This window comes from Ascidiella aspersa, chromosome 1 (assembly GCF_963924565.1).
Source record: "Ascidiella aspersa chromosome 1, kaAscAspe10.2, whole genome shotgun sequence".
In the NCBI taxonomy this organism is placed as follows: Eukaryota; Metazoa; Chordata; class Ascidiacea; order Phlebobranchia; family Ascidiidae; genus Ascidiella; species Ascidiella aspersa.
In genome coordinates, this window is record NC_139447.1 from 33,499,684 (window position 1) to 33,510,111 (window position 10,428).

At 36.0% G+C, this 10,428-nt stretch overlaps 1 protein-coding gene across 1 annotated transcript; it reads right to left on the reverse strand.

Annotated features, from left to right (window-relative positions):
• Nucleotides 1–3,093: 3,093 nt before the first annotated feature.
• Nucleotides 3,094–6,887, reverse strand: LOC146169890 (uncharacterized). The gene is made up of 6 exons (XM_083387819.1): nt 6,437–6,887; nt 5,554–5,844; nt 4,746–4,867; nt 4,323–4,446; nt 3,739–3,841; nt 3,094–3,279 (listed from the first exon to the last, which is right to left on the reverse strand). Exons 1-6 carry the CDS (start codon nt 6,885–6,887, stop codon nt 3,102–3,104), a joined length of 1,269 nt encoding a protein of 422 aa, XP_083243945.1. The 3' UTR covers nt 3,094–3,101.
• Between the last annotated feature and the right edge of the window lie 3,541 nt (nt 6,888–10,428).

Genomic DNA, 10,428 nt, shown 5'->3' on the forward strand with positions numbered 1-10,428 from the left:
AACACGTGTGATATCGAAAAGACAGCAGCAAATTGCTCATTAAGTTTCGTTTCCGTTGCATACTTTTGGCGTTATAACATTTTGGGTAGATTTTAATTTTTTGAGGTCCGCAAAATTTGTTTTGAAATTTTACCGGTCCGTATGCTCAAAAGGTTGAAAACCACTGGTCTAAACTACTATATTGTTAGCCGTAGCTTTCAGAACGCTGGAAGGATCAGCAATTATTCATCAGAACTCGTAGATGTTTTCTGGTTCGCTGAACGATCATCAAACAGGCGACGACCTGTCTAAAGACCACGCCGCATTTCCTCTGCGTATTTGAGCCGTGACTATATATATAGTCACGTTTAGAGTTTGAATAATGAAACCGGACTTCACCGCAGGTTTTCGCTTGTGGCAAAACAACAACAAACTGAAACGACCAAGTTTATCGTTTTAGCCGAAATTGTAATGTATCGGAGGCAAAATTATTGAATGTCCGTGCCAGAAAAATCAATCAAAAAAGGAACTAAATTATGACATACATTAATTAATGCAGTTCGTCATGATTGGATGTGCGCTACTAATGCTTTAATTGAAATACATCCACATTTTATTTACAGTTCACCTTGTGAAGTTAACTTCAATATAGGTTTCAGAAGATACAAATATTACAAAAAGAAAATATATTTTTTGTCCTACCGGTGTATAGTAATAAAAGTACGAAATCTTGAATCGGTAGCACTTTAACAACTGTGCATTATGATTTTATTGAAGCAAGCACTTATTCCAATAGTAAAATACAAATAAGCACGACTGGAGATATTTTTCAATGCCTCAAAAACAATTTGAGACAACAGTTAAAAAAAACTATTGCAACGTTTAAAATACTTCTTTGGGTGACGACATGTGGTTGGTAAGGTTATACCGGTTTTAAACCACGTATAGGTCTTGTGAAAAAATAAAATAATAAACGACATAAACGAACATAAATAAATAAATAAAAACGATTAAACAAAAAATGACTTTTACAGATGGTTTGTCGTAATTCCCGGTTTATAAATCGTCGACTTGGTCCTCTGTTCGATATAGGCTACATAAGTCTTACAACTCTATGGTTTAAAGCTAGGCTTAATGTAGATCTAATACAAAATAATTTAATGCAAATAATTAACTTAACGGGATTGCGGTTATATTTTGTCAGGGGTTATTTTTCAGGACCCTATTTTTAAGGATGGTTTGTCAATAATTTAAATTGTAACCGAAAGTAATGTTCTGTATTGTGAATAAAATGAGTCGGGTAAATACTTTTTATAATTAATGTAGGATGCGGCCCTCGTGAAAGCAGCAACAATATTAGGCCGTTCATGTTGGCAAACGCGCTGTGTACAAATTCGTATTCCCGGACCAAATCTTTCTCAAGCATAAGTTGAACAAAATGTATGATTCCTTCAAGCTTGCCTCTAAAAACTAATACGTATTATGTTGTACTCTGCGTCTGCGTCATTCGCTTGAGCCGCATGTTATTGCCGATGATTTAAAAAGGTAATTTACCATGTTACTAAAAAGCAATGTTACGGATAGCGTAATACCCTGGCTTGTACGTTAAATTATGTGTAAAGTCGTAAACATTTTAATTTTTTCTAAATAAATCATTTTAATTTCTCTAATCGTTAATTGTTATACAGCATATATGTTGGTCGTCCCTTGACTATTTTTTTGCCTTTTGTGCCTGAAATGGGTTAAATAAATTATTCCCCACAAATGGAGTCACATAATTAGCCTGTGTGGAAGCAGCATTTAATCGGAAGGCGTGTTATAAATTATCGCATTCATCTGCGTGATTGTGAAACATCTAATTGTTGGTCTTCGCAAACTAAACTTTTACATTTTGTTGAAGCAAAATTCCAAATAATGTGTGCTTATTTGCATTGAAACGGCTAAATACCCAACGTTTAAGCACGTCAAACATGTTTTACGTAACGAAAACCAGTGACATATATCAATAGGGAACCCCTCAATAACGTAAAACCTTAAGTTGTATAGCAGCCGTTGTTCGCATTGCGTGATATTCAGCAAATACGTAATCCTGGTACAACGTAAGCAAAATTTCGTTTGAAACTGGAAATTGGTTACGATTAAAACCGCCGCATTAAATGCGATGTTTTGCGAACTCTACCTAAATTTTGCGCGGTAACATACTTCAAGAAGTTCTTAAACCTAAAAGCTATTAATTTAAATTAAGGCAATATTTAAAGCAACAAATTCAATTCTTCGTCTTGTGAGATTAAATTACTATCTTTACACAGTTGTTTTATACAATGCCACAAAGTATGTAACCAAAAAGCAATTTTGGAAGCACTCACAAACGTGAGACGTAATCCCTGTACCATATTGCGTCCAACGTGAGTAATATCTTGTTTGAAACTGGAAATTGGTTACCATTAAAACCTCCGCATTAAATGCAAATAATTCTACCTAAATTTTGCGCGGTTACAGACATCAAGAAGTTTTTAAACATGTAAGTCTTAAGTTGCAAACATTAAAACTTATTTCTATTGAGGCAATCAGTATATTATAATTGCTAAATGGCTAACTTAAGAGTTTTTACAGTTTTAATTTATTTTTTGTAAATCTCAAATTGAAAAATGGCGGGACACCGGGACAAGGCCTTAAAACCGGGACTGTCCCGGCTAAACCGGGACGTATGGCAAGCCTATTTAAAGCACAATTGCATTCACTTAGTCTTATATGTCAGTATGAGCCGTGAAACTAAAGCCACAAACCTTTAAAACGTCATAATACTCTTTATATTAGAATTTCCAAACAATAAAAGCTACTTTTTATGTTTTCAAAACGTTTTGAACGAAATTACAGGGAGGTCCCTTGCAAAATATTTATGCGCATGCTATAATAAAAGTAACAATATCCTTAGGAAAAAGAGTTATATTTGCTTCGACTTTATCAATTCATTTATTTTTTGGGTTTTGTTGTACATTTCCGCAGCTTACGACGCTACAACACGAACTCAGCTTTGATAACCAGCGCTATAGACTTTTAAATTACAATTAGGTCAGTTACACATGTTTCTGTACACAGTTAAAACAAGCAGACATCCAATTTCAGGACTTGACAGCGTCAGAGATTCGGTGGAGCGACCTTTCATCGGCACTGCTGACGAATGACGACGAACCGCCACGACGCGGTTCCGCATTTAGGCTGAACAGCTTCCTTAGCAGCTCTCGCGACGATTTTCGAAACTTACCGTCGATCACGCTGTAAACCAGCACGTTGACGATGCTGGTCGAAAAAGGAGGTTTAAATGTTGATTTTAAAAGGTGCACGGTATAATTACTTGCTGGATAAGTTAACGATACATGCCGAAAGCATTTTTAATATGTTTTATTTACAGATAACCTCATGTCGTAAAAGTTTTTTTCAATGTGTAAAGTAGGTCAAATCGTTATTGTTACATTACTTGAACAGCATTTTAAACTGTATTCATTTTTTTATTATTTTGATTTAAATAACAAACATGCTAGCAATAACTCTGAAAACCCAAGTATAGTATTGGCTGCTAATTACAATAGTCCCCAAAATGCATAACTTTGGTAGATATGTCGTTTTTCAGAGTTTAGTTGCACAAAATGTGAGCATGAATCTTATAACAAGGGTTAAAACTTTCATGTCGAACAAAACTTTACAAACAAAAACAATGTGCTTTGCCTGATGAAGGTTAATTTAGTTTACAACTAGTACCTGTTTGCCAAGGACAGGTAATAGCATATGACGAAACCAAGTTGAAAACTCGGCTGGTCTGCATATTCATTCCATGAGAGAAATACAATCATCACATAAGGACCTGTAATATAGGTTACATTAATTACATTAATTCTTGGAACATCCATAAGAAGGGTAACACCATGAACGTCAAAACTGACGTGATGCTTTCTGCATGCTACAAGCACCTGCTGAAGGACTAGAGGCAGTCGCTAATTATTTTCTTATCGTTTCGTTGCTCGCGTTTATTTCTGCTTTTTTCCTTTTTTGCTTTCCATTTATTGTACGAGCGTTCAGTGTCATTCACCCTGACGAAGGCGGCTTGTATAGGTTGCCGAAACGTTGGTTAACAATTACAATTACCAGAAGAGCTGTTTTTGATTTATATTACCATGCCTGGTAGCAACAGTTTATATATAGGTTATATTAATGTTTCTCAACCTTTTTTCGTTGTGCTCACGTCCTAAGTTTAAGCAGAAGAGCGATACTTGCATGGCGACTCAATTTCTTCACTGAAATTTTTATATTTACTGTGTGGCCTCTTCCAAGCAATTTATGCTTACCTGTAGTAAGTGTTAATCCCACAACCATGAGAACCAAGGTGAAGAAGATCATGTTCTCGCGCTTTCTTCGTGATCCAAGTATTTTGCGGTGAAGGCAAATACCAGTGGCTGCAGCTAAAATCACCTGCGTAAATTAAATACACGTTGGGCTTTGCCCAGTCTTAATAAGTCTTAATATGTTAATGTCACTGTGACAAAGAGAAGCACAAAAAGCATTGGATGAGTTACTAAACAAAAATTTACACTTTAAGAATGGGATCAAAATCAATAAGGTTAACATATGAGGTTAATATACCTATATATTGTTTAGCATGAACCAGAAACCAACATTTGACGCGGTGGTTCAATAAAGGCAAAATCAATAAATTTTAAGTTGTTTTTATTAACTAATTAATTTTGCAACCCATCGGATTTAAATCTTACCATCAATGTATATGGGACCATGGTCATGAATGAAAAGAGTAACGTGATGTATCTGTTTGGGCTGCGTGCCGCGAAGAGAAAAATGACACAGTCGTACACGTAGTCGATTGTAGGATGCCACACTGTAAAAGAAGAAAATAGTGGTAAATAACAAACTGCCGCTTTAGGAAAGTCTTGGCTGAATCCAAGGCATAACAACATTTGTAAAAGCAAGCAAGTGTAAAAATGTTAGCAAGTGATGCGATTCGAACCAATCAAACAACTGAGCTAGGGCGGCGTTCTGACGGCTCTTGGTGTATTTTATCCAGGGAGTAAAATTGTTTGATTTTTCCGGTTCAGGTTCCGTTCAGGTTCAAGAAAATTGCGTAATACTGTTCAGTTCGTGTTTAGATTCGGAGCAATTTAAAAGTCGAAAACAATATAAGTTGCGTTTAATCTAAAAATGCGGGTCATTAAATGTATAGAGAATAATTATTGAATTGTACTCATTGCTAAAAAAATAAAAAGCAACGTTTTGTTTGTCGAAAATTAATTTATTTCCGTAAAATTTTGAACATGGCATAACTTTACTGTGTATAACACAAGTGGTGTCGCCATGCCGGAGTGAACCGCTTTTTGACAGGTTCGGCTTTAGTTAAGGTTTAAGTTTATTCACAATATTCTTTTCAGTTCCGGTTCGGCTCTCGAAAACTTACAAAAATCGGTTCACAGTTTTTGTAGACGGTCCCGGTATGGTCGGAGGCTAGATCACAGTTGTTGAATACATAAGTGTGTTTATCTTTCATTTAATTACCGAATATAAACTTACTCGGAGTTACAGCAATTAGAAACGATATACACCAGACAAGTGCAATGCCGAATCCTACTGTTATCGGACGCTGTTCCCGATACCGTAGTGGAAAAGTCACAGCGTACAAACGTTGTTGTGCGAGCAACACAAGATGATAGAAGGACGCTGTGTAGATAAAGATGTGGAAAAACCCGGACCCTAAGGCTTCCGGTGTTCCTTGGGTGATTTCGAACTTTAAATAGATCTCGTAGCTCGTTTGGTTTAGCGTTTCGACGAAGTTCGGTAGAATCACACCGAAAAACAGAAATCCTGTGATGTAAACGAATTTCCGCGTTATAAGATCACTGTACAGTGTTGTGAACAAGAAATATTTAAATTACCTTAGTCTAAGTCAAGTCATTTGTGAAATAACTCAAATCTAAGTCAAGTCAGTTGTCAAATAACTTAAGTCAAAGTCAGGTCATCTTGAAAAAAAAGTCCCAGTCAAGTAATAATTAGTGCAAGTCAATTTCAAGTCAAGCTATTGTCATACAAAATTAAACGTTAAAACATTAAAATTGGTGAACTTGTCCGATTATATGACCAATAACCCAACCAAAAAAACAATAAAAACGCAAAGTTTAACAAGAAAATTGTTTTATATGCCAAAATAAGATGAATAAGTCATTTAAAATAGCCACGTGAAAACCCTTCATTTCAGTCATGTCGTTTTTGCAAATGACCTAAGTTAAAATTGCGTCGTTCACCCAATTGTCTTATGTCAAGTTATTTGTTAAAAGTAAGTTAAGAGCACTTAGAGTCATTTACCTAAAGTCTTAAGTTATTACTTCAGTGCTAACTAAGTTTCAAGTCTTGTTTTTCACCTGGCATTTTTTTGATTTAAATATTCAAAACATCTTACCTGTCAACAAGTCTGAAACCGCCAGAGAGACCTTAATCTTTCCGTAGGTTCCGGTAAAAGAAGATTTATCCTTGGCGAAAATGCATATCACCAATCCGTTGCCAAACAGCAGGCCAAGCCCGAGTAAGACGACGAAAAAGCCGAAAAAACCCGCAGATATCATGTTACATTCCTTGCATTGCTTCACCGGTATGGAAACGCAAGATTGCACTGCCGCCTTATGACAGAACGGTATGAATATTTTGATAGCAAAACCAACAGCGTCGCTTGTAGAGCTGTTGCTTATGCTGGAATTGCCGTAAATGCCTGTGTGCCCAAGGGAAGGGCTAGAAATTGCTGTTGCTTGTGTGTCTGGGGAAGACGAAGTTGCAGCCACTCCGTTTGAAGTCTGCTGTCCAAGACTAGGAACCAAGACCTGGGATATAATTAGCACCACAAGAAACCTAGCCATGTTGTTTTTCGTACTTAACCTAACAGTAGGCCTACTGTTACCATAACCTAAATGTGGGTTATCAGGGATAAAATAATCGCGCTAACAGTAGGAATTATATATTTTAAAATAAAAATCTGTTAAGACTGCCGCAATTTAAGACAAATCCTTGCTTTATACTTTTACTGAAAAATATTGACAAGCTCTTTTCACATGTAATTACATGTTGGACAAAATTAATTTTTAAATTTACTATAAATACTGTTAGCTTGTCCTACTATAGCCGCTAACAACCTGTGAAATAATAGCGGTAAAGAGCGTGAAACTCAAGATGTTCATTTACTACGAGAATATTTTTATTAAAACACAAACAAAATTTCGAGATGTTATACCAACGTTTTATCTTCTATTTTAAGGTCCTAATTTTCTAAGGCAAATTGTTGCAAATACAGCAAAATACCCGCGCACGTAGCTAACCTATAGCCTACAGACCAAACTGAAGTATTACAGCAATCCTTTTACAGTGATCGTTTCCGTATTTAACCTAGACAGCAGTATTACAGCAATCCTTTAAAAGAATTGATTTTAAATTTGCTGAAAGTCATAACAAATCATTTTAATACAGCTATAACTTAATATTCAACAATCGTCCAACCGCCAACAAACGATTAAGTTGATCAGGTTGTGCTTCAGCCATAACGCTCACCAAATCGCGACATATCCGCTGTTTAAGCGAGCACGGTAAGTAGAGACTTCCCTTAAAGTGGTCGCCGTAGACTTAACTGTATTCGACATTTAAGCGCGACTGACTGTTACACCCCACCGCGACTCGTGCATAGGCCCCGACGCCTGACCCCACACAGTTGCCCGGAAGAGCGCTCTCCAGCGAGTTCGCTCTGTTGGTTCGTGAAGTATTCTGGCTAGATATGCTACCTGTCATAACCACAACTAAAATACCAATCAAAAGTAGCCTATATAGTTACAATGTGAATTCAAACGTTACCAAAAAGCATTATTGAACGTATATTTGTTTTCAAGTTAATGTGAGATAGGCAGCCACCGCCTAATGCTTAACAATGCGCGAAAGACTGCGCTCAAAACCGCTAAGATACTGCATGTATATAGCTTATACATAGAAAGAAAGGAACATGAAAGTTACGTCATATTTGGCCAATAATGCTGGTTCAACTTCGTTAACATAGCTAGGCACTCTTTTCAGATTACGGCGGCCATTCTAAGGCCAATTTGCAGCGGGAGTTGGACGCCAGCAAATTAAGTGGCTTTTTTGCCTTTTTTGTACAATCCTTTTTGTACGATCACGACCCATAGGTTATGTAATCCTGATTAAAAAAATTGTACATTTAAGTTACAAGCTTTAGTCGTTTGATTGGTAATGATAAGCAAAACATAATGGAAGTATTTTTAATCATTACTAAATCAGTGCAAAACTTTGAATTGGTTTTCCTGATTGCAAAACTTTATATTTACTTTGACCGTGAAAAAACATTCTAGAGGCCACAAGTTTTTTTGCAAAATCAATGAAGTAACAGCACCTCAAATGTTTTTAGCGCTCACAGAATAATGATTGGTGAACTGGTGATTCTTTTTGTTTTTCCTACGCAGGCGTCTATTGCATAGGTTCTTAAATTGTGAAGAGCGATCTTAATTCTGTCGGCGACACTTTCATAATTTACATAAAAAATAGTATTTAGGAAAAGGGAAAAGTTACGCCAGTATTACTTTCTTAGTAGAGTCATTTTCAAGGGGTCACAAACCTAAGTAGTGCACTACTTGGTTTTTCATCACTTGACAAACAACAATGTGCCTATAGGTTAGTTTAATGAAAGTTATTAAATCTTATTTTTTATACTGACTTGGACCCAAACATGCAATCACAAAACTGCGTCACGCTTACTTAACCAATCAGTCTATTTTAGTCATGTCTCGTAAAGTAAGACTTTCAGCAAATTTAAAAACAACTCTTTTAAAGGATTGCTGTAATACTACTGCCTAGGTTAAATACGTACGTAAACGATCACTGTAAAAGGTTTGCTGTAATACTTCAGTTTGGTCTGTATAGGTTATATTTACGAGCGCGGGCATTTTGCTGTATTTGCAACACTTTGCATTGGATAATTAGGACCTTAAAATAGAAGATAAAAATTTGGTTTTACATTTGGTATTACATCTTGAAATTTTTTTTGTGTATCTAATAAAAATATTTTCGTAATAAATGAACATCTTGAGTTTCACGCTTTTTACCGCTATTATTTTCACAGTGTTGTTAGCGGATATAGTAGGACAAGCTAACAGCATTTACAGAAAATTCAAAAATTAATTTTGTCCAACATGTAATTACATGTGAAAACATTTTATTAATTTGTTTTCAGTAAAAGTATAAAGCAAGGATTTGTCTTAAATTGCGGCAGTCTTAGCAAACTTTTATTTTAAAATATATAATTCCTACTGTTAGCTCGATTATTTTATCCCTGATAACCCCACATTTATGTTATGGTAACAGTAGGCCTACTGTAGGTTAAGTACGAAAAACAACATGGCTAGGTTTCTTGTGGTGCTAATTATATCCCAGGTCTTGGTTCCTAGTCTTGGACAGCAGACTTCAAACGGAGTGGCTGCAACTTCGTCTTCCCAAGACACACAAGAAACAGCAATTTCTAGCCCTTTCCTTGGGCACACAGGCATTTACGGCAATTCCAGCATAAGCAATAGCTCTACAAGCGACGCTGTTGGTTTTGCTATCAAAATATTCATACCGTTCTGTCATAAGGCGGCAGTGCAATCTTGCGTTTCCATACCGGTGAAGCAATGCAAGGAATGTAACATGATATCTGCGGGTTTTTTCGGCTTTTTCGTCGTCTCACTCGGGCTTGGCCTGCTGTTTGGCAACGGATTGGTGATATGCATTTTCGCCAAGGATAAATCTTCTTTCAACGGCACCTACGGAAAGATTAAGGTCTCTATGGCGGTTTCAGACTTGTTGACGGGTAAGATGTTTTGATTATTTAAATCAAAAAGATGCCAGGTAAAAACAAGACTCGAAACTAGGTTAGCACTGAAGTAATAACTTAACTTTAAGTAAATGACTCTAAGTGCACTTAAGTTACTTTTAACAAATAACTTGACTTGACATAAGACAATTGGATGAACGACGCAATTTTAACCTAGGTCATTTGCAAAAACGACATGACTGAAATAAAGGGTTTTCACGTGGCTATTTTAAATCGCTTAATCATCTTAGTTTGGCACATAAAACAATTTTCTTGTTAAACTTTGCGTTTTTCTTGTTTTGATTTGGGTTATTGCTCATATAATCGAACGTGACTTGAAAATTGACTTGCTCTAATTATGACTTGACTGAGACTTGACTTATTGTTTATTAAAAGTACTTGAATTGAACTTAAGTTATTTCACAAATGAGTTGACTTGTACTGAAGTTATTTCACAAATGACTTGACTTAGAATAAGGTCATTTAAATATTTCTTGTTCACAACACTGTGCAGTGATCTTATACAGCAGAAATTCGTTTACATCACAGGATTT

Coding starts and splice junctions, on each gene's coding strand:
- LOC146169890 (XM_083387819.1), bottom strand. CDS start 6,887: ATGGCTAGGTTTCTTGTGGTGCTAATTATATCCCAGGTCTTGGTTCCT. Junction 5,845..6,436: donor GGTTTCAGACTTGTTGACAG/GTAAGATGTTTT, acceptor TTTACATCACAG/GATTTCTGTTTTTCGGTGTG. Junction 4,447..4,745: donor TGGTCCCATATACATTGATG/GTAAGATTTAAA, acceptor TAATTTACGCAG/GTGATTTTAGCTGCAGCCAC.